This window comes from Platichthys flesus, chromosome 4 (genome assembly GCF_949316205.1).
Source record: "Platichthys flesus chromosome 4, fPlaFle2.1, whole genome shotgun sequence".
Lineage (NCBI taxonomy): Eukaryota > Metazoa > Chordata > Actinopteri > Pleuronectiformes > Pleuronectidae > Platichthys > Platichthys flesus.
In genome coordinates, this window is record NC_084948.1 from 13,568,292 (window position 1) to 13,591,159 (window position 22,868).

Genomic DNA, 22,868 nt, shown 5'->3' on the forward strand with positions numbered 1-22,868 from the left:
AGTAGTAGTAGTAGTAGTACATTAGTGATGTATTATTTCTATACCGTGGTACTAGTGGTTTGCGTTCAGGTGCCAGAGAAGTTGACAAGCAGTTCAGATGTTGATTTCTCGCGTGAGTTGGGCTACGTGAGCTCTGCGCAATGAGAAGTGCAGCGCCTCCGCCATTGCTGCATGAACAAGTCTCGGATTTGGCGTCGGGCTGTCAACAATAAACTTGCAGCGCCGCGACGCGGAGCTACGAGGTCGAGTGAAAGCTCGTCGGCTGCTCCACAAACCAGTCGCCACCCCCGACCCTCCCCGGAGAACACGTTCATGTGAATATAGAGCCCACGGACGAGGCAACCATGTCCAATCTCAGCAAAGGCGGCACCAAGAAGGACACCAAGATGAGGATACGGGCCTTTCCTGTAAGTGCACGCCGCCGTCGGTGCGCTGCCTGCCCGTCAGGCGGCGACTCGACCACCGTGGTCTGGGCTGCCGGCTACATGCTAGCATGCTAATCAGCTGGGCAGCAGAAAAGACTTGTCTGCACGTAAACAAAGTGCAGCCGTCAAATGTCCAGTCGCCCTCCCCGTGAGGTGGTCGGTGGGGAAGTTTATCTCCAAACCCCAGAGATGAGTTTTAAATTCAACTTTCACTATCTTTACGTTTTAAAACCTCTCAAATCACCAAAACCTTCGCTTGCAGATGGGCTCTGTCGACATGTAGCCGGGGCTAGCGTTAGCAATGGCTCTTGACACTTGTTGTTTTTGCTGCTAATAGCTTTCTTTACCACATGCACCCTATGTTGCTGTGTCTGAGCTTTACATTCGACTGACATCTCTGTCGGAAGATCATCGCTCTATTTCCAGATGCATGCTAGAATAAGCAGCGACGTTGCCACAGCTGTAAATGGATGCTAACACAAAAACATATTAGCTAGCCCTGGTTTTTGCTTTGCATAAACGTCCATGTCTCTGATGGTTCCACGTCCTGTTTTTGTTCTTTGGTAAAAAACCGTGATGGAGGAGTCGTCTCCTCGTCTACCTGACACTCCCTTTGTCTGCTAGTCACTGGAAGACCTCATTTATGAACTGACCTCATTCTGCTTTAAATGAAATGTCAGCCTGTCTGTGACTGTGCATGATCCACATCCTTTGTATGTGAGCATGTTTGTGTAAATACAGTGGGACTTTATACGTGGGACCCAGTCTTGACAGACACATACATGATATCATGCCTCTTGACATGCATGTGTATGGACATGTCTGTGGAGAGGGAGCACAAACCGTTCCTTCTCACCAGAGGTGGCACTTGGGATGTTCTCTCCTGTGGCCATCGCTGCTGTGAGGCCCACAAACATGCTGAGGAGAAATACTTTTAGAAATTCGGTTAGTTTTTATAACGAGGCTCCTTCTCATACCATTTTCCCTTCCTGATATAGAGTCCTACACCTGTACTCGGTGTATTAGCCGATACAGAGTAATTGCCAATATTATAGCTTGATCTCGTTAAAATATATGAAACCACTTCTTCGTCACTGCCCTAAAAACAACACTTAAGTGGCAGTTGTGAAGTGGCAAAGAGGAAGTGATTTCCGGCAAAAGAAAATTGCAGTTTTATCTGGGTGGAACTAATATACATTAAAGAGGTATTGGATAGTTACATCGATTTACGCACTCGTATTGGAGACATTTCCAAAGCTGATATCGGTATTTGAACATCACGTGATGCGTTCCAGCTCAGTGCAGTGCAGAATTACATGTTTGTCACTGTGTGTGGGTGACTGAAACATCATCTCGTCTGCTCTTCCTTATTGTGATGAATCAAACCCATTTCCAACCACACCAGACAAACTGAAGCTCCCAGTGTTTAATCGGCATTCGGAAGGTTTTATTGTGCAGTTTGTTACATCAGTTGGAGAGCTACTGTGGCGCTTCAAACAAAAGCAAAGATTCCTTAGTTTGGGGGTTCCTTGTCTTCCTCAAGCACACTAGGGTAGGACATAGTAGAAATGAAACATCTGACTTCTAACCCTTCTGGGATTGACTGCCTTACTTTATGCCAATAATTGGGTTAATTTGGTTTTGAGAAAGATGTCTAAGGTTAAGTGACAGTAACTCAATAAGAAGACCTGATTGATTCTATCAAACTTGAACCAAACTTAGCACAAATACTTGAGCAACATACCAGGGTTAACAAGGCATCGCAAAACTTTTGAGAATTATAAAAGTACCTCTTAACCCACAGAGTGTTATGTTATAACTCTATTGTTACCTCTCATCAAAAGCTGTAGTACTGAGGGAAAGCTCATTTGTGACAGTGAAGCTCAGTCTTTTGTTACTACGCATTATTTAAATGCAACTACTGTCTCTGAGGGGTTGTTTCAAACGAGCTGCGATGGTAACTGCTCTCTGCTGAGCTGTTAGCATCGCTGTAACATTAGGACTTTTTTATGTAACGCAGTATTTTATCTCCTGACTTATTCTCCCAGACCTTTCTGTTAGGTTTAGTAAAGATCCTGTATTATTCGCTATAATAAGCAGATGCTTCTCCAGGGGAGGAAGTGCCGCAATAGAGTTGAAGCCTGGGGCAAAGGGGCCTTTACCAGCACAATAAGTTCACAGACAGCAAAGATGTGGGAGCTTATTAGAGGCAGGGGGAGTGTATACAGATATATTAATGTGGTACATTCTCAATAATATAGTAAATGAATAATGCTTGTGAATTGATGCATATGCAATATCACAGCCCTTACAAACAGGTTGTGTTTATTAATTGGACTAATCAGGTAGTCTAATTATTCTGCATCTCGTTCCCTGGCCCACATTTCTAACTCGAGGTAAAAACTGCTCAGAAGTTGGAGACTTTTCTGTGTAGAGAGGCTTGTTCTATGAAAAAAGAGCATTGCTTGAAATAATACAAATTTGATGGTAATTTTAATATTGGCTGTCGTTTGCAGATGACAATGGATGAGAAGTATGTCAACAACATCTGGGACCTTCTGAAGAACGCCATTCAGGAGATACAGAGGAAGAACAACAGCGGCCTGAGTTTTGAGGAGTTGTACAGGAACGCCTACACAATGGTGCTCCACAAGCACGGCGAGAAGCTGTACACGGGCCTGCGGGAGGTCGTCACCGAACACCTTATCAACAAAGTAAGACTAACTGAGATTATGGGATAACATGGTTGCAGAACTTTAAGTACATTTTGGCGGCACCGGTTCGGATAACACACTCCGTAGTAAACCTATAAGTAATTCCTTAGCCTTACGAGCCCTTAGCATCTTGAAATGCACATATAAAAATAGCCCAATATCATTAATAAGCAAATGTGCGGTTCTCAGTGAAGAAATAAAAAGATCCAGAAAGGTCCACCAGTGAGACGTGGTTAATAATCATCAAAGTTATTAGTTGACAGAATTATTGAATAAATACATTTGAATGATGTTTCTGTTTTTGTGTTAAAAAATCTTTATGACTTATCTGTCACTCAACTTTGCAATATGTAATTACTTATAATTTTAGCTGCAGTTCGGGTAAGTAGTGCAGTACTTTCTCTCATGTGAGATCTTATCTTTCACTCTTCAGTCTCTGTGTGGCTGTCAGTCTGAATCTGTTTTTGTCAGTCTGAATCTGTTTTTTGGGCTGTTTGCTGGGAATTTATTTTCAGAGCTTTTGACTCGAGTCTTATCTCATGGGGGTTTGCGAAATTCTTTGAGGCTCACCTAGACCTTGGTTTGACAGAATTATCATTTCTGACCCGATTCTGTATACAAGCTGTGTCCTTGAGTGGTAATATAGATTTCGATTTGAGCTGTACAAGGTTACTCTTTCATACAGCTTTAGCCTCGTGTCTTGCAGGAGCGCAAATGTGTGTGTTTTTGAATGATGCCTTTACAGAAGGCAGTTTTCTCAAAGTGGGCATTTTGTTGACTTATTTAACTGAAGAAATACGTTGAAAATGAAATGATAGTCTTGCCAAATGTCAGTGAATTGCATTATTCTATGAAGTATTCAAGGGACAGCAATGCAATGCTGATCCTGTAACTATAAGTTTAGTTTTTCCTAAGCTGTAACGTATTTGTTGCTGCACATCATTAGCGTCAAAGTTGGACCATGTGATATTTGTAGTTGGTGCTTCTGTGCAGATACTCACTGAGTGATATTTCAGCAGGTGGCAGTTGTGTATCAGCCAAATAGTTTAACAGCTTAATGAAATATACGTTCTCAACTTGACAGGCTTAGTAAATTAGCAGCGAGGGACTGTCAACAAGAAGCAGATCAAAGTAGAGACATCTGACACTGGAGCGTGTTTTTATTTGCTAATAACGATCCAAATATCCCTTCCATTGAAAGAGAGTGGTAATGGTAACATGCAGCCTAGAAAGCTACAAACACATCTCAGACACATACTTTGAAAACAACTCAAACATGACTGTTTTCTTTTGCTTCACAGCCGTTACATCTTACATTTCCGAACTTTAAGGGTATTCTACTTCTCAGTTGGTTTTATGTTTATTGGCCTAATGATTTCTGTCGTGAATAATTGCTCAAAGAAGGATTTGCATAGGAGAAATGACTTTGAACAGTGATATTATTTGAATCTCAGCTCAGTTTTCCTCACCAGCACAGAACAGCCAGACAGGACACTAGATGTAATTACAGGGCAACATAAAAATCCTGCTCACGACAGTTTAACTTTTTTCATATAATCGCGTCATAAAAACCATGAGTTTGCATTATGAGTGTTTGATTCTTTGAGGGCTGGATCCATTGTAACATGAGGGGCAGGTGATAATTCATCATCTCTGTTCAGAGAAGATGAAAAAAGCAACAAAAAAAGGTTGGTGTGCCCTTAAGAATCTTACTCTAGAGAGACTTTAGTTTACTTTGCTGAGTCACACTGCAGTGTGACTTTTATCAAGCTGTTTGTTGTGGGCCTGAGTAGAAGAGAGACAGCTTGAGTTAGAGGCAATTCTTCTGGTCAACAATACATTTTAAGTTGTTTGTTCGTGGTCCGGCATTTTGTTGACACTTTAACTGCAGACCTGCACTGTAAGATGCCCCCCCCCCCCCCCCCCCCTTCTTATGTTCATGTGTTTGTCTGTTTCACTCACAGGTAAGAGAAGACGTCCTCAACTCCCTAAACAATAACTTCCTCCAAACCCTAAATCAGGCCTGGAATGACCATCAGACAGCGATGGTGATGATCAGAGACATCCTGATGTATATGGTGAGAAGCTGATGGTTGAACACATTTAGGCCACACCCACAATACCATATTTTAGTTTGACATGGCATCACTGTTGCTGCATTTCAGTCTGGACAACGACAAGCCGAGATGTTTTGAAGTCACCTCCTAATTGGTTCTTATCAGTCTCAACACGTTTCCAACACTTTATTTCAAGCCTTTTTCAAACATGACCTCAGGGTAAAATCTGGAAAATTGACTAAGGCGTTCACCCATAGTTCGCCTTTGACAAATGTTTGCTTCTGCCGGGTTTGTAGAAGCGTCAGTGACCCCCACTCGCTCCCGCTGAATCCTGCTGTCACCACACATCAACTTATTCTGGATTTCTACAGACTTTATACTTGGAGGCCAGGCGGATAAAACCGCGGAAACTATGTTGTCACTCGACATTTGCATTCGCGCATGCATCTCCTCCAAAGAAAATACAGAGGATCTGCGGATTCCAGTGCATGTCTGAGAGCAGCTTCAGTAACAGGTCCACCTTGTTGGAACAAGGAAATAAATCCACTGTCTTACTTTTCACCAATGTTGTTTCTTATTTGTAGTATTTTCTGTAACTAAGCAACCAACTGCAGAGTAGAATATCAACTTGCTGTGTACTGTTTACTTGAACGTGAAGTGTTACACAACTTACTGAAAGTATTCTTCATCAGACTAAATAATTTAACACATCGGATATATATGATATAAGAATTATTATGTTATCAGAAAATTGCTGATGATACAATAAGAGAATATTTGTTTTTAAGTGATGATTCTCTCTTTTTTTGTGTTTGTCTCCCAGGACCGGGTTTATGTGCAGCAGAACAACGTAGAGAACGTCTACAACCTGGGTCTTATCATCTTTAGGGATCAGGTGGTTCGCTACGGCTGCATCAGAGACCACCTCCGACAGACCCTCCTGGACATGATCGCTCGCGAAAGGAAGGGGGAGGTGGTGGACAGGTAGGCAAACTTTCAACCCAGGATTGATTGCATGGAGAAGTAAGAGGGGGGGGGGGGGGGGGGGGTTAAATTAACATCCATCATAGTCAATTACTGTTATCAAGGAAAATTATAAATCTTCATGTGTCACTAGAATTGGACAGGATGCATGATTTTAAAGAGCTGCCTGATAGATTTGTTACAACTACAGCAGCCAGGATCATGGATATAGTAATCAAACGTTTATATGGATCAGAAAGCTTGGGACAGAATCGATCCTATACAAATGCTGTTTAAATATTTCAATTATAGGGATCAAGTAAACCGCTTACTTGTTTTTTTTTTATATACAGGTTTGGAATGGAAAAAAGTTATAACTTGGTTATTAAGTTATATATTACTATGTTTACTGTTGCTATGTGTCTCTACAATTCGTGGCGGGCATTGCCAACCGAATCGTACCTAACCAAACTCTGCCATCTCCTCTGGCTCTCCATACATGGTCTCAGTTTACAAATTCTGTTGTTCTTACCCAGTCTGAATTTTCATGTGTTTCCGATCTCACTGTGTGTTTGTCACATGTGAGTGTGTGGGAGAGAGAGAGAGTGAGAGTGAGCTCAATCCAACAGAAGCCACGCAATTCGTTTATAGAAATCAACCGGTTCTATGTGATCATTCTGGCCCATGAGCATTATAATGGGTTCACTGTAATTACTTTAAAATGCGCATCAAGAAAGGTTCTCTCTTTAATATTGAAGTGTTCGTGTAGTGTCTTGCATTACTGATTGTGCTAACAACATTTGGTCTGTCTCTCTTTTCTTCAAGGGGGGCCATTAGAAATGCCTGCCAAATGTTGATGATCCTCGGCCTTGAAGGGAGATCTGTTTATGAAGAAGACTTTGAGGCACCGTTCTTAGAAATGTCTGCAGAATTCTTTCAGGTTTGTGAGAGAATTTCCCCACGGCTGATTATTATTTATTTGGATCCCTGTTAGTTGTTGGCTTGGCTACACCTTCCGTCTCTGGGATCCATATAAAAAATACAATGACGTCAATGAAGATCATTGTCAAAACATCTTTTTCTTGGTTTATTTAGATGGAGAGCCAAAAGTTCCTAGCAGAAAACAGTGCCAGTGTGTACATAAAGAAGGTGGAAGCCAGGATTAATGAGGAGATCGAGCGGGTGATGCACTGCCTGGATAAGTCCACGGAGGAGCCAATTGTCAAGGTGGTGGAGAGGGAGCTCATCTCCAAACACATGAAAACTATTGTGGAGATGGAGAACTCCGGCCTGGTCCACATGCTCAAGAATGGCAAAACAGACGGTAAGCTCTGTTTCGTATGCAACCTATACTACATGTTTTGGTGGATGTGGGGCATCTATCAGTGATAATTAAATACTCAAAGTAGCAGTATATTTCACTTACTCAAAACAGAAGAATAGTGGATCAGTAATGCCGTTACAATGTGTTCCCCTTTCTCGCATCAGAAAGTAAGTTCATACACGTGCAAATGAACCATCTCTCAAGCAGATCTCAACAGTCATTATCAGCCACTTGAAAGACTTTTCTGATGTGTGCCTGTGTACTCATGAATATCCATCTACAGACCTGGCCTGCATGTACAAGCTGTTCAGCAGAGTTCCCAATGGGCTGAAGACCATGTGTGAATGTATGAGCTCGTATCTGCGGGAGCAAGGCAAGGCGCTTGTGTCGGAGGAGGGAGAGGGAAAGAACCCTGTGGACTACATCCAGGTAAGATGCTCGGTTGCAGTCTGTTGAAGCACAGCTGTAATGGGTTTTCAGTCAATAAGAGACAAGAAGACAGTGGTCCTAACATCTAGCCTTGTTAGAGATCATGCAGTAATTTCCACTGGCTTAGCAGGCATTAGCACCATCGCGTGCAAAGCCTTGATCATAATGCACTTCCCATCAGACCCTGTGAGACTGTGGCCACAAACCATGATGGTTTATGACTTCATCGGCACTCTGTTGTTGCAATGTGCTGAATATAGTGGGAGGTTATTAAGCGCATAGAGAGAACGCACTGTATTTGAAATACTCTGTTTAGAGCTACTGTGTGGAATATTTTCTGTGGTTTGCAGTTTTACTCCTACATTCGTGCTGTTACTCTGATCCAACAGACTCTGTGCTTTTTATTCTATTAGATTGACTCTTTCACTCACTTTATCTGCTGTTGGAGCTTTAATTGCTGTGTTAAGCTACTGCTGATACAAACGTTGGCTGTCTCATCCTTGTCTCCTTACCACAGGGTTTGCTGGACCTAAAGTCCCGATTCGACCGATTCCTCCAGGAGTCCTTCAATAACGATCGGCTCTTCAAGCAAACTATTGCTGGGGACTTTGAGTACTTCCTTAACCTCAACTCTCGCTCGCCCGAGTACCTCTCACTCTTCATTGATGACAAGCTGAAGAAAGGCGTCAAAGGGGTAAGTGATTTATACTTTTTTTTATTATTATTATTTGTACACATGCCATATATTTTTATGAACTTCTTATTTAGGATCTGATGCCAACACTGAAGCATGCCACCATTTCAAATTTTTTGTGAAAACTAAAAAACTTCCTAGAGAAATTTGCTTATTACTAGAGTCTGGCCAAAACATCAACTGGCTGAAAATATCGGATGATAAAAGTCTTTTTCAGACTCATTGGTATCTCTGTTTATTTTTGCCAATATGCACCGATATAAAAACGTTTATATAACAGACTCAAAGATGCAGAAAAGCTGTGCATTTATGTATATTTGGTTATATTTGTGTTGTCTTTTTATTTATAGTTATCGATAATGCAGTTAATGTATATCTTAACAGGATTTATTTAAGTCGTCTATTATCCTGTTCATTGAAATGTGGTTGATCTGGATCTACTTTGGATGAATGTTGCAGCACAAGCTGAAGTCATGTACATTTTGGTTCCACTGCTGTTAAGAATATTGATGCAAAACACAAGACTAAGATAAAATTCAAATAATTTTATTTGTATGTTTCAGTTTAGTAGCTTGTTTTGCCTATCAATGCTGATCAGGAGAGCTGCTCCTAACCTCACCTGCTACGTCCTCTGCTCACATGACGGATGTCTCATGGTCCCTGTGTCACTCTATTTTTGTTGTTTTCTTTCTTCATCCAGCTGACAGAGCAGGAGGTGGAGTCTATACTAGACAAGGCCATGGTGCTTTTCCGCTTCATGCAGGAGAAGGACGTGTTTGAGAGATACTACAAGCAGCACCTGGCCCGCAGGCTGCTCACCAACAAGAGCGTCTCTGATGACTCTGAGAAAAACATGATCTCAAAGCTCAAGGTGAGCACGAGATTTCAGTCAAAGTTTTTTAATGGAATGAAAAACCTTAAGCCTAGAGACGCAGAGAAGTGTTCATCAAGCTGACATTTTTGATTTGTATCTACTGTAAAGCTCCATATTAAGCATTTCAAGTTTATTTGATGTAAAGGTACATTACAAAGGTAATTTAAATGGTGGCTATGAATAATTAGGCCGTGTCCACTTACAACTGTTACAAATTGACCGATTTGTTGACCACCAGTTTTTGATTGACCTTCCACTGTTCTAATTGCTCAGACCGAGTGCGGCTGTCAGTTCACCTCTAAACTGGAGGGCATGTTCCGGGACATGAGCATCTCTAACACCACCATGGATGAGTTTAGAAATCATCTACAGACAACCGGGGTGAGGAGACGCAACACGCCACATCTCATTCTGTCAAAATAGAGAGCCCACTTGTTATCTGTAACAAGTACATGGCTGCTCTAATGATTGATCTTTGCTGGGTTGCTCAGATAAAGACGAATATACTTCATTCTTCATATGCTTCTAAATAAATACATACAAATATAGTAGGAAACTCCTGAATAAATCTGAGACCAAAAAAGGAATAGAATAGCAAATCCTAAATCAAATGTTAAATAAGTAAAACCTCCACACACAAAAGGACAATTAGTGCAATTTAACTTTTAATCTCACTTTTTAATCTCACTTTGTTTTGCCTCCAGCTCTTCTTGTTTCTGGCCGAGTCATTTGATTTGTATTTATTCCAATGGCTTTAGCGCATGCTTTTGCTATTTTGCCAAACCTGCTGGTTCCTATTTCTGTTTTCTTGGTGTCTTAGGATATTTTGTTTATTTTCTGTATTCGGCTATGTTGTATATGAGATCTGTACCTCGATTTATTCCCAAGTTAAAATAAAAGATGAATCAATAAAACTTTTAGTTAACATATTGGCACCTGTGGGGTGATTATCAGCAGCAGTAGAGACCCACTAGATAATGTGTATAATAAAAAAAACATCTGCTTTACTGCCCTGTAATAGCCCACTGAGCAGCCTGTAGTGTTAAATCTAGAGCCTTCGGGAGACAGACAGGTTTTGCATAAGTACTATTCCAGACACTATTCCAGTTTGTCTTGTCTTAATGCTTTTGATGCCTCCGCACTGGCGACAGCCAGGAGCCAGAGACATAACGTTTTTGGTATGTCCGTCAGTTCCATTACTGTGAACAAGATATCCCAAGAATGCTTTGAGGGAATTTCCTTAAATTTGGTACAAATATTCACATGGACATAAGGATGAACTGATTTGATTTTGGTCAATGCTGAAGGACACAGTGACCTCACAAAACACATTTTTAGCCTAGTGAAGGTGATATCTTTGGAGTCAACGATTAACTCTTATTTACCTGTAGTTAAGAATGCAGAAATATGTACACAGAATCTGCACTGGTTGGTGGAGGCATCAAACTGCTTTGTGGTAATTCTAGTTATATGCATCTTATTGCACTGTATAGATCTAGACGCTGTAGACAGAAGATCTAAAGGCATTTTAAAATGTCTAACATAGTTTTTCGGTATTTATCCAAAATATTCTTTCCTGAAATTACAAGATTCAATACTCATAGCTGTTGTGTGACTTAAGTGTTGTTTTTATTTTATTCTACCCTCAGCAGTAAAATATAGCTTTAAGCTGCATGCATAACATAACTTTAGACTGAATCTGACTGTGTCCTGTGTTATTCTAACGATAGGTGTCACTTGGAGGAGTCGATCTCACTGTGAGAGTCCTGACCACAGGATACTGGCCGACACAATCAGCAACACCCAAGTGCAGTATCCCTCCTTCGCCGAGACATGCGTTTGAAGTCTTTAGGAGGTTGGTCTGTTATTACACTTATTACACAGAATGAGAGGTTTATTGCTTATATTTGCATATTGTTTAATATCAGCATGTGTCTGTGTGAAAATAAAGAATATTCAATAGCTGCATTATGGCTGCGTTCAGACCTGCATTTAACATCCATCCCGAGAGATCTGATCACAAGTGGACAATGTTAACTTGTCTGGTCAAGACTAGAAAAGTGTTATATAAATACAGACCATTTAAAAGCAAGAGATAAGGAGAGCGAGGTCAGGAGGGGCAGACTTGCTCATGCACAGTGTGCAGCTCTGCTATGGAATAAGATTTTACCCATTTGAAAAGAAAATAGAAGTCATCATGCAGGGGTCAGTGTTGATATTGGGGGGATGCCCACAAACAAATAAATGGAATTGTAGTTGGAATCGTTAAAAATGTAACCGTCAGAGGATGTCCACTGAGAAGATGGTCCTTCATACGTGACCCAGAACACATTTGCATTCACACAGCGATACATTGTGGCCACATGCGTTCCATCACCACCTCCGAATGTGGTCTGAGTGATCTCAAGATACCTTGAGGATCCATTAACTTACAGCTGTCCAGTTGTGATCGGATCTCAGATCAAGGATGTTAATACCTGGTCTGAACAAAGTCTATGTTTAGTTTGAAGCTGACCACAGCAACACAATACTTTTCTGTTCTTGAAGATGTGATCTTGTGTTTATTCCAAGAAAGGGAATTCATGAACACATTGGTACCATCCCATGTTGTCATGTCGTAAACAACGAACACTTCAGTTGGATTAATTGTAACATGTGGACTATTCTTACACACTAACCTAGAGTGACTCAACCCTGTTGTCAGGTTTTATCTTGGTAAGCACAGCGGAAGACAACTCACACTGCAGCACCATATGGGCTCTGCAGACCTAAACGCCACCTTCCACGGCTCCATCAAAAAGGTACATGCTTCCAAATAAGAATACTATGACCTATTTATAGTGTCTCATGAATGCGCAATAGAAAACAACAAGGTGACCTTGTTTTCATTCTTTGTCAATACTGAAGTTTTAGTTTTAAAATTCAGACATGCAATTGTGCCTAATCAGTGTTGAGTGTTTGAGAATAACGTAACTTTTAAATGTACTGCTTGAAACACTGTAACATTAAAGTAAAAATAATAGTATTGTGAGAAATAATTAAAAGAATAACAACTCATTATTTTCAAGAAATTCTGAACCATGTTTTTAGATTTTGGTCTTTCGTTCTGACTTGACACCAGGAGGATGGGTCAGAGGTCGTAGTGGGAGGAGCTCAGGTGACGGGCTCCAACACGAGGAAGCACATCCTGCAGGTCTCCACCTTCCAGATGACCATCCTCATGCTTTTCAATAACAGAGAGAAGTCCGGCTTTGAGGTACGGTATTTAGTAACATGGATCACAGAAACTAGGCTCTATGCCCTTGTGATTTGAGTTTCTCTTTGTGTCACATCTTTGGTATTGTGGTATGGTCTCATAGCCCTGAACTTAATCCCTCCACCTGTAGGAGATCCAGCAGGAGACGGACATCCCCGAGAGGGAGCTGGTGCGAGCGCTGCAATCGCTGGCCTGTGGGAAGCCCACTCAGAGAGTTCTTACCAAGGAGCCCAAGTCCAAGGAGATCGAGAATGGCCACGTGTTTACAGTCAATGACCAGTTTACATCCAAACTGCACCGTGTCAAGATCCAGACAGGTTCATAAGATGCTTTCTGATTAGAATAAACAAAAAACATTATTTTACATCTCTGGTAAAGATGTTCCGATACCGATATTGGCTTCGGAAATGCCTCCAACACTGCTGAAAATGCAGAGACCGGCACAGGAGAGTTTGCAAAACTACGTATTAATCTGATATATTACAAACTTTACTGCCACTAGCAAGTACTATTTTTAGAACAGCAGAAAAAGTGTTAATTCCTTGATGTGCAGCGTCAGCTATTTGACAACTTTTCATGCTCGAAAGCCCTACAAGTAAAACAATGTTTGCAATTACAACACTAGTGTTACACCAGTGATAGCAATCATCACTTTCCTACTCGGTTAGTAGCATACAGCTGTGAAAATACAAAATATCTAACTTTTTTTAAATCCGGTGTCAGATCAGTACTTTATATCGTTCCAGGGGTCAAAATCTGTGTCAAGAAAATAAAATGGTATCGGAACATTCCCCAATTACGGGTGCATTGTTCTCTATACTTGAATATTATTATACTACATAACTGTATGCTTAACTCATTCTGTTTAACACTGTTTGATTGGCATAGCAGTGACTTTTATGAGAAAAAAGACAACAGCAGTGACTTCAGCAAGAGGTGTTTTAAATACTGTAATATCACATTACCATGTACTGCAGTAAATTTCAAATGTTTGACACACTAACCATTTACCTCAACATAAATTAACCTTACAGTTACTCTGGAAATAGAGGATAATTGTTTTTAGTGTAACTTCTACTTGTCATTTGCATTCACCTTCCACTCCTGTTCACTTTCCAGTGGCGGCTAAACAGGGCGAGTCAGACCCCGAGAGGAAGGAGACGCGACAGAAAGTGGACGACGACAGGAAGCACGAGATCGAGGCTGCCATTGTTCGCATCATGAAGTCGAGAAAGAAGATGCAGCACAACGTCCTAGTAGCAGAGGTCAGTCAGTGGAAACTCTTGCTGTTAAAAGGACAACTTAACCTGACTATGAAGCCAGAAGCTGAAATAGGCTTTTGTCCATTTGACATATTTCTCAGTACACAGCTCATAAGGCTCTCCTCAGTTTGCCTCCCAGTGTTGAATGATGTGATGTGCAAGAAGGGAGGCCAAAAGTTCAATGGAGCCTGAGGTCAATTGAAACGGAGTCTCTAGCTGTTTTCAGACATGAACTATGGAATATGTTCAGGTATTTTTAATGCAGCAGGACATTGTGTGGGTCAGACGCTTTCTCAAATCTCTCAAATCTTGTTTTATTCCAAGTTGACATTTTTCTGGTGTCTTCTACATGTATAACACCTCTTTCATCCTGAGATATTTGTACTCTTCCAGTTTCCCGTCCATCGCATGTCAGAAACATCTTAACGCAATAAAAATTCGGAACACATTTATTTCCTTTGACCACAACCTGCCGACAGCACCGGACAGTGCAGCGTAGAGCAATGTAGTGAATGAGCAGACAATGAAAGCAAAAGATATAAATCGAGGTGATGAAGAAGTTTGGATTAGAGGAGTTTGTACCGTTCTAACCACTGTGTTCTGTGTCTCTGTAGGTCACACAGCAGTTGCGATCACGATTCCTCCCTAGTCCTGTAGTCATCAAGAAGAGGATCGAAGGACTCATTGAGAGGGAATATTTGGCACGAACACCGGAGGACCGTAAAGTGTACACTTACGTAGCGTAAAACAAGCGAATTCAATGAAAGCTAACACGGAGTTGAGAGTTTTTTGTGGACTGCTATGCTTTGAATGAACTTGGAAGTGCTTTCATCATTGATTCTGGGAAACACTGGGAAGCTTATCTTTTCTTCCATAAATCGTGTAAAACAAAAAAAAGACAAACTAAATCATTCGTGAGATGGAGGAGTTTTCTAGCAATATTAGATTTCTTCTGCGGGGAGAAATGAATGGAGGGGATCTAGTTTTGTATAAAAGTCATGTTTCTTGTGGCCTTTGGCAAGAATTGGATGAGCCTGTTTGCAATTGAACCACATGCTGTCGAGAACAAGCGGTGACATGCTAAAGCGAATGTGTGGCCACATGGAGACCGAGAAAACATTTGAATTCACTCCCCTGTTCTAAATGTCGATTTCAGTGTGTTATGTTTGTGTTTTGTGGCACAACGATGGCTGTTCAGGTTGACAGACACTCTTGGCCTTTTTCTTTCCCGAGGATTTTAAATTTAAAGAAGAGGACAAAGTGTTAGCTGGTACAGACCTGGTTTACGACAGCAGTGAAAACAGTTTGAGCACTTGAGAAATCTTGAGGAGTGCTTTGTTTATGTTGCAAATAAGTCTGTTTTTTTTTTGTTTTTTTTAGGTTGTTTTAGTTACCGCACCCTACTTCACTGAAATATTTAATGCCATTTTCAATATTTGTGCCAGGTCTGTACTGGTGGTTACGGAGATCACGACACATTTTTCACTTCAGGCCTGCTCTGGGATCAGCCAAAAAATGAAAACGATCTCCTCTCTTTGAATGGAAGGTTCCTTGTGGTGCAGGTTTCAAAGAGGATTTTTTTCATTCTCGACTGCATTTTGAACAGGTGGAACGAGCTCAGCACCGTGTTCTAATGTGTACAAATTGTAAAATAATTATTGTACTCACTGCTAAGGTGGATTGTACAGGGCCTTGTTTTCATCATATTAAATGTAGAGTTAAAATAAATGATGGGTTTTTCTTTCTTGTTAAATGTCTTTCATCAGCAGGCCTGCCCCTTGAACCATGATTAAAGCTTAATGTTGTTTTCAAGCCACAGTCATATGATTTAAGTCTAATGTTTTTCATTGCAAGCTAATATTCATAAAAATAACCACTCACCTAATCTTTTAAGTTTTTTTGAAACAGTTCAGAGTTGCAGATGTAACTGTAAGCTCATTGTGGAGGCTGTGGTTGTGGCGCTATTGAATCATACACATTGTGTTTATATATATTTGTTGGTATAAAATGAGCAAAAACAAATATACCACACCACAAACTACAAAAGTTTTCTGAATACTATCCAAGAGAAGTAAATAAATGTAAAAACTGTTGCTTTTAGAATAAGTAGGAGGAAATAAGATGACTTTAAACATTTATTTGGATAGTTCACAATGTCATGGCTATTTTATATTCAATGTGGTATCATATTGTTTTGTAATATGCTGACCTACCTCTATATTTGAAGAGAAGGTGTATTGTAAGAATGCAATGCACCAGCTTAACTTCCATTTTTAATATCTATGTTGTTATTCATAACAAATACACACACTTCTTTAGTTAAGCTTTTTAATGTTTTATTTTTTGTATCACTATATTTAATCACTTATGTCAATTGCATAATGTGTTTTTACAGATTAACTCAAAGAGACACTTAGACCAATCAGAGTATGAACTGCATAGACGTGAATAATAACAAAATGAGGAGGTATATTGTTGAGTAACCTCAGTTTGTAAAATGTTTCACAGTTTATCTGGGTTTTTTCATACTCTGCTCCTCAAGAAGAGTTATGAGCAGCCTTCACCCTTGAGCATCTTAATCAGGTGATGCTTGTTGGGATAATAGTATATATCGGTCTCTGATATGAAATTACCTTGATATACATATAAAGTTCTTTTTCTTATGCTTTTTTTTTCATTTTGATATACTGTTTTTTTAAATCTTGGTTAGATTTTTTCTTTGTGTAAAGCTTTTTTTCTTGGGATACATGTACATTACTTTTTAACTTGAAAAAAATCAGATTTTTATTGTCTTGACATATTTTTTATCTTGAGTTACAGTTTGATTATCCTTTACTACTTTTTTATCTTGATTTACTTTATCTTGATACCTTTTTATCTTGATATACTTTAGTATCTTGATTTACACTTTTGATTATCCTTTCCTACTTTTTTTATCTTGATCTACTTTATTATCTTGATACCTTTTTATCTTGATATACTTTAGTATCTTGATACCTTTTTATCTTGATATACTCTAGTATCTTGATTTACTATATTATCTCTTGTCAGAGCGTGCTGTGCTTCTGTAACGTGGAGCAGTGGGTGAGTGTTTAATGCTCTTAACAAGCCCAGTGTTTAATGGGCAGGCTCCACTCTGCACTGGTAAATCTCCCTGCTCCGTCTGCTCCCCTTTGTCCTCATGCCGTTAGACGCCTGCCATCTGCTCCATGTTATTATTATAGGCGGATTTAGATGTAAAGAAGCTGCTGCTCCCTTTCGCCCACATTCAGCCCCAGGAGCTGGAGCTGGACACGTGTCGCCAGACTCGGTTGGTTCTACTGGTTGTTTCTCACAGAGCTGAACTTCGCCTCATTCTCCACTCCACGGTGTACGGTTGCCTGGTGACGTCAGCGTCCCAGCACAGAGTTCCCTTTTCTTTTCATCAGCAGCAGCAGAGTTAGCTTTAGCATTAGCAGCCTGCGGAGAGACATCAGCCAGGATGCTTTTCACTCTCAGCCCTGGCTGCTGCTCCGGACTCCGCCTGAACTTCGCGCCCGGAACCCTCCTCCGCGTGTGAGGCTGTGAAACCGGCCGATGCTCCGAGGAGCCGCGGTGCTGAGGAGAAGCCGACGATGAGAGCGTGGACTCCGGAGCTGAGACTGACGAGTGAGTGGGTCAACAGCCGTTAGCTCCGAGGCTAAGGCTAGCTAACGCCGTTTTATCTCGCCCACAATGGAAAGCAATTCTTCCTAAGACAGGAACACGAGGGAAAGTGATGTTTTAAACCAGCAGCGTAACTTCTCCTCTAACTTTTTAACACTTCGCTGCAGTGTGTTGTCGCCGCTGCGCTCGTTTGTGTTGTTTTTCTCATAAATTAGTTCTTACACTGACGTTAGGCAACAACAGATGTGTTGTCATGGTGACCGCGGGCAGAGGGGGCCGGCGCCACAAGATGGAGACAGATCATCTCTGACGTGTCCGTGAGCTCATCTCTCACGTGCTTCTCATTGTGTGTCCCGTGCAGATCAGACCGCGGCGCGATGTCGTCATCTGGCAGTAAGTTCACTCTCCGCTCAAGTAGAGCTCATGTTACCAAAACCCATCATCAATCATGTTACCAACATCCTACACTTCCCACAATGCATTTCAATACCTAACTGTCTGGGTAGAGCCCATGCCTCCACCATGGCCCAACCGTCCCTTTAAATTGAATCAATGATTTGTCCTAAAGTCATTCTTACTGGTGCACACAACATACCCAACAACTGACCATGTGGCCCAGTAGACCCAGTGAATTGTGGAATAACCACAGCTCTGGGTACCTCATCAATGAAGTGTTATTGCATCTTACCAACTGTTGGCTAAGTTCACTGTGTGTTGGGATTTTTACCTTCATCAAGGAGGTCATGTTTCATTAGCATTTGTTTTCCTGTTATTTGGAAAAAGCAAAAACTACTGGATGGATTTCCATGAAACCCGATGGAAGGATGTTCTATAGGTCACAGAAGATCCTTCTATTTTTCGAGTGGCTCCAGGAATTTTTTTCTTCATTTTCTTTAACATTGCAAGAATTTTTTTCCTTTACATTTTCACAGATTTCCCGGTGGAGAATTCATAGATCAGGATACAAATCTGTCATTTTAGCGACCTATTGGTGAAATAAGGTGCAGCTTGATTGAATTTAATGAGGCTGTATGCGCTGAGTGTTCAGACATGGGACACTTGTAGACCACCTTGTATGTTTGTGGATGTGGCACAGAAAGTCTTAAGGGTAAATATCAGTGTCCATTCAGCTAACTTTTGTTATTTCTTCTGCTAAAACTCTTTCGCTACCTGGTTTTTATCGTTTTCATTTGTGTGTGTGTGTTACAGTTGAGCTCACGACCAGGCGGGTCAGGCGGCAGCAGCAGCTCCTGATAATGAATTTGCATCTTCTAGCCAACCCCGGAGACTCTCTGCTGCTGCAGCACACACTGGACCGCCTGCTGCGCTGGCTCTGCCCAAGCCTCCGCATCTTCCATGTGTCAGAGAGGGCCGCACCATTCAGGAGCTACACCCGCCTCTGTCCCGTGGCAGGTGAGGATCCCCTCACTGTTTTTTATTCTCTCGGGTCGCAGGTCTTTCAGTTGCAGGGATGCAAAGCCTTGATCCTTGTACATTTAATCTAATTGCACGTCCTCTGTGTTTTTTCTCGGGAAACAGGAAAAAATAATAATTTCCATGTGTGTAAATGAGACATGTTTACAGATTCACCAGTTCAACTTTCCCTTAAGTGTGGAACTTTGAACTGAATACTGCATGATTGGTGTAAACATGCCTACCCACTACAAGCTTCCCGTGCCTGAATTGCATCTGTTTTTATTTAAGGTTGATTGAGAATAAAACTTTGCCCAAACTGTTCCAGGCTACCCTTCCATGGCCATCACTTTCTTCCTCCACGAGGCCTACGGGGAGGAGCGAATCCTCAAAGTGCTGGACTTCTTCCAAAGGCCTCCGTGGCAGTACCATCACACAGAGAGCGGCGGCAACCGAGCCGGGGGGATTCACATCACCTCCACCAGCTCCCCCGCCAAAGCCCTGCTACAGCCCTACCTCCTGCCCAGCAGAGACTTTTACAGTCTGGGAGCGGGGATGCCTGTGTGGGGGGTTCGACCGGTGCACTGCGGAGGAGAAATACTGCGTGTGACACTGTACAGTGGATACGACAACTATGAGGACGCTGTGCGGCTGTACGAGACAGTGCTGCAGCAGCAGGCAGAGGAGCAGAAGGCCGGCTTCTGCTGGTTCACGCTCCACACAGGTACATCTACAAGTTTGTCTTTTGCAGTGCTTATTCTCTAATGAAAATCAGAAACATAAGTTTTATTGTTAGGTCTTGAGAGGGAGCTTATTTTTATTGTAACGGGTAAAGACACAGACCTTAAAGTGAAACGTTCCAAATCAGGGCCCTGACTTCAGAGGACGTGGTCGATGCGGTCCATGAAGGATTTGGTCTTTATGGGCTGTGTAGGCAGCGAAGGCCAAACCCAAATGAGATATTCTGCTCTACTGAGGATTTCCATGATCCTCATCACCAGCTTGTTCAACCCTGCTCTCGTCTAGCAGCAGAGTGGGACACGAAGAGAAAGCTTTAATGCCTATTGGTTTTTAAACATGTGTACCATTAGCTGTTGAGTTGGAGTATGATACTTAAGCACCAGAACAAATTAAGAAAAATCTCTAGATATAAAAAGGTGACATTTAAACAGTAATATGTGTCCCTGAACACCTCCTCCAGCTTTGTTGTGTCTGTTGTCTCTTTTGACCGGTTGCTCTCATCCCTCCTCTTCACACAGAGCCAGGGTTGTGCCTGCAGCTGGCGTTAAAGCAGTTGTCGCCGGGGGTGCGGGTGGAGCCGTGCATCTCCGCCGTGCTGCAGTTCAGTGTGGATGAGATTGGACAGCTGGTCCCACTGCTGCCTAACCCGTGCACACCCATCAGCAACACACGCTGGCAGACTGAAGACCTAGATGGCAACAAGGTTCTTTTCCAGGTGAGTGCAGCCACATCACTCATTTCAACCTGCAGATATAATTGTGGACAAAAAGTGGAAACTCAGAATGAGTTATGACTAAATATGAATTATTCTCTCTGGTACTGTACCTCCAAAACGTTTTGATTGGTACAGAAGTTAGATTAAGCTTTAATTTGACATTAGTTAAAATCGACTATTTATTGTTGTTTGCAGCGTTCAGTGAATAAAAGTTAAATACATGACCACTTGATTCGTGTCATGTGATCTTCGTCGGCAATGGTGCTGAAGACAACAACTCCCATGATCCAACTTGGCTTCATTATGCCAAAGTTACATATTGTACATTTAAATCGAATTCATGCTATTCACACGACAGAATATCCAGTGATGTTGGAGTGGATGTCCTTCATTATCCCAAAATAAATTAAATTATATCTAACTTTAAATCTAACCATTAATAAAAGCAGAATGATTTCAACAACAGAAAAGGGAGAATACTTATATCATTCTCCAAGTGATAATGAAACAACTGAGGCATGTGGTTAGTGTCTTTCACAGAATAATCTGGAAGCTGTCAGAAAGCCATATGTTGTATGTTAATGCTGTCATAGCCAATTAACGTGCTTTAATCTCTAGTCCGGGTGTAAATCATAATCCCTCTCCGCCTGTCTTCCTGTGCTGCAGGTGAAAACGCCAGCTCAGCCTCAGCGACCTCTGACCTGTGCTTTTCCCCCGACCTGCCCCAGCGTATCCCCTCGGGGAATCCAGCTCAGGAGCTCGGGACAGGGCCACAGCCTGTCGCCCTGCAGCCTCACCACCCCCCTGCCCTGGCAAGCGCACAGGCAAGGTAAGAACACAGTAAAGAAAAGTGTTTGTGGGGTGAAGACGCTTTACTCTGATCAATCTACAGGGTGGAAAATCTGCTGCATATATTAAGAGGCTCAGTCACTCTCTGATCATCTCGGCTGAACGTCGGTAGGTTCCTCCTCCGACCCTCGGGGGGGTGGAATCTGGATCAAATCAGCCCAAACTTCCTGTATTCTGAGCCTGGCTGTAGTTGGTACTTTCTTGTCATAAATACAGGAGCCTGAGGCATGAGCCAGCTGGAGACAACACTATCACTGGTGCAGAGACATGTCTCTAAATTACTAGATCTCTGAGTCAGTCTGTGGCTCCCAGAGGCCACAGAGTTAAATATAATGATTTTTTTTTAATTCTCACAGTCAGCCAGTGTATGAGGCGATCATTTTTATGCGGGAGGCTGCTGAATGAAAGACTGGAATCATAAAGGGACAAAATGTTTGAGGCATGGAACATTTGGAAGTTTAAGCTCTTAATGTTTGAAATGATAATGATGGGGAATTCAAGCCAAGCGGTTAAATTAGACATTTAGCTTCAGCAGTTAAAGTGGGTCAGTCGTCTACAGTGAGGTGATGTAACTTTTTCCTGCTCAAGACTCATCTCATCGCTGCAATAGTTAGGGAGCTGTTGAGTCATCTTGTTATTCACTACAGAAATCAGATGATATTAAAAATGTTTCATTTACTTTTATTAAAACATACCACACACACATTTCCTTCGAGGAAACCTTATTTCTGACACAACTCAAAGAGAGCACACACGATAATAACAGATATTGAATCACATTGGAGCACATTACGTTTAAGATGCTGCTTGTTGTGTCCGGCTGCTCTTAGGTCAAAGGCCTCTCCTGGACAAGCACCATGGAGGAGGAGGAGGTGGAGCAGAGAGCCTGGGATCAGGCAGCTGCTGCAGCACCCCTCCAGGCAGCTCCTGTTACTCATCCCAGCACAGCAGCCCCGCACCGCCCTCCTCCTCCAATCAACCGGACTCTCCTCAGCGCCCCTCCATCAGCCACTCGCTCTCCCATCTTCTCCTGGAAGAGGACGAGGAGGAGCCAGAGACCAACGTAGACACGGGAGTTCCCATCTCACCTTGCTCTGATGTGACGGTCAAAACCCTCACCCGCTCTGCCTCCGTGGACCTTTTAATGACTTTTCACTCGGACAGACCTGCAGCCGTTGGGGCTTCCGCTGTCGAGAGTCTTGCCAGGGAGTTGAGGGAGTGTCTGCCAGAGACACACACACTGCCTCAGGGCCCCTCCAGGACGCGGGGCTCTGCTGGTTTTACAAATGGCGGCAGGGAGGGTTGTAACAGCAGGACTAGCAGAGTGGGACAGAGTCCCTTCAAAGGGCCTGTGGTTGAGAAGAGGACTACTGCTGCACTGCTATCAGCACGCACAAACAATGAGGAGCCAGTAGATGAGTTCTTCATCTAAAATCCTGCCCCTGTGCCACATGCTGTGTTAATAATCACAGTGCAATTCCAAACATATAACATGGAGAAGATGAGT

General features: G+C 42.1%; 2 protein-coding genes across 4 annotated transcripts; both read left to right on the forward strand.

Moving 5' to 3' along the window:
- Positions 1–153: 153 nt before the first annotated feature.
- cul3b (cullin 3b) lies at positions 154–15,820 on the forward strand. 3 transcript variants are annotated; one of them, XM_062385958.1, is made up of 16 exons: positions 154–407; positions 2,942–3,139; positions 5,104–5,217; positions 6,020–6,180; positions 6,985–7,099; positions 7,255–7,483; positions 7,767–7,912; positions 8,430–8,606; positions 9,307–9,477; positions 9,754–9,861; positions 11,211–11,335; positions 12,185–12,281; positions 12,605–12,736; positions 12,867–13,053; positions 13,856–14,001; positions 14,613–15,820. In XM_062385958.1, the coding sequence occupies exons 1-16, from the start codon at positions 345–347 to the stop codon at positions 14,742–14,744; spliced, it is 2,301 nt and encodes a 766-aa protein (XP_062241942.1). In that variant the 5' UTR covers positions 154–344; the 3' UTR covers positions 14,745–15,820. The 3 variants fall into 3 exon arrangements, with proteins under 3 accessions (XP_062241942.1, XP_062241943.1, XP_062241944.1); XM_062385959.1 differs by having other exon boundaries at positions 160–407; positions 12,602–12,736; XM_062385960.1 differs by lacking the exons at positions 13,856–14,001; positions 14,613–15,820 and having other exon boundaries at positions 160–407; positions 12,571–12,736; positions 12,867–13,007.
- Positions 15,821–17,119: 1,299 nt separating this feature from the next.
- On the forward strand, positions 17,120–22,812 carry LOC133951391 (protein FAM124B). The gene is made up of 6 exons (XM_062385315.1): positions 17,120–18,036; positions 18,853–19,056; positions 19,385–19,780; positions 20,316–20,512; positions 21,179–21,341; positions 22,192–22,812. The coding sequence occupies exons 1-6, from the start codon at positions 18,021–18,023 to the stop codon at positions 22,791–22,793; spliced, it is 1,578 nt and encodes a 525-aa protein (XP_062241299.1). The 5' UTR covers positions 17,120–18,020; the 3' UTR covers positions 22,794–22,812.
- Positions 22,813–22,868: the final 56 nt, after the last annotated feature.

Bases quoted from the DNA above. Each gene is read 5' to 3' on its own strand.
- LOC133951391 (XM_062385315.1), top strand. The intron at 19,781-20,315 runs GTACATCTACAA...CTCTTCACACAG, and splicing joins CTGGTTCACGCTCCACACAG to AGCCAGGGTTGTGCCTGCAG. The intron at 20,513-21,178 runs GTGAGTGCAGCC...CCTGTGCTGCAG, and splicing joins GCAACAAGGTTCTTTTCCAG to GTGAAAACGCCAGCTCAGCC.
- cul3b (XM_062385959.1), top strand. From the start codon at position 345: ATGTCCAATCTCAGCAAAGGCGGCACCAAGAAGGACACCAAGATGAGG. The intron at 5,218-6,019 runs GTGAGAAGCTGA...TTTGTCTCCCAG, and splicing joins GAGACATCCTGATGTATATG to GACCGGGTTTATGTGCAGCA. The intron at 14,002-14,612 runs GTCAGTCAGTGG...GTGTCTCTGTAG, and splicing joins ACAACGTCCTAGTAGCAGAG to GTCACACAGCAGTTGCGATC.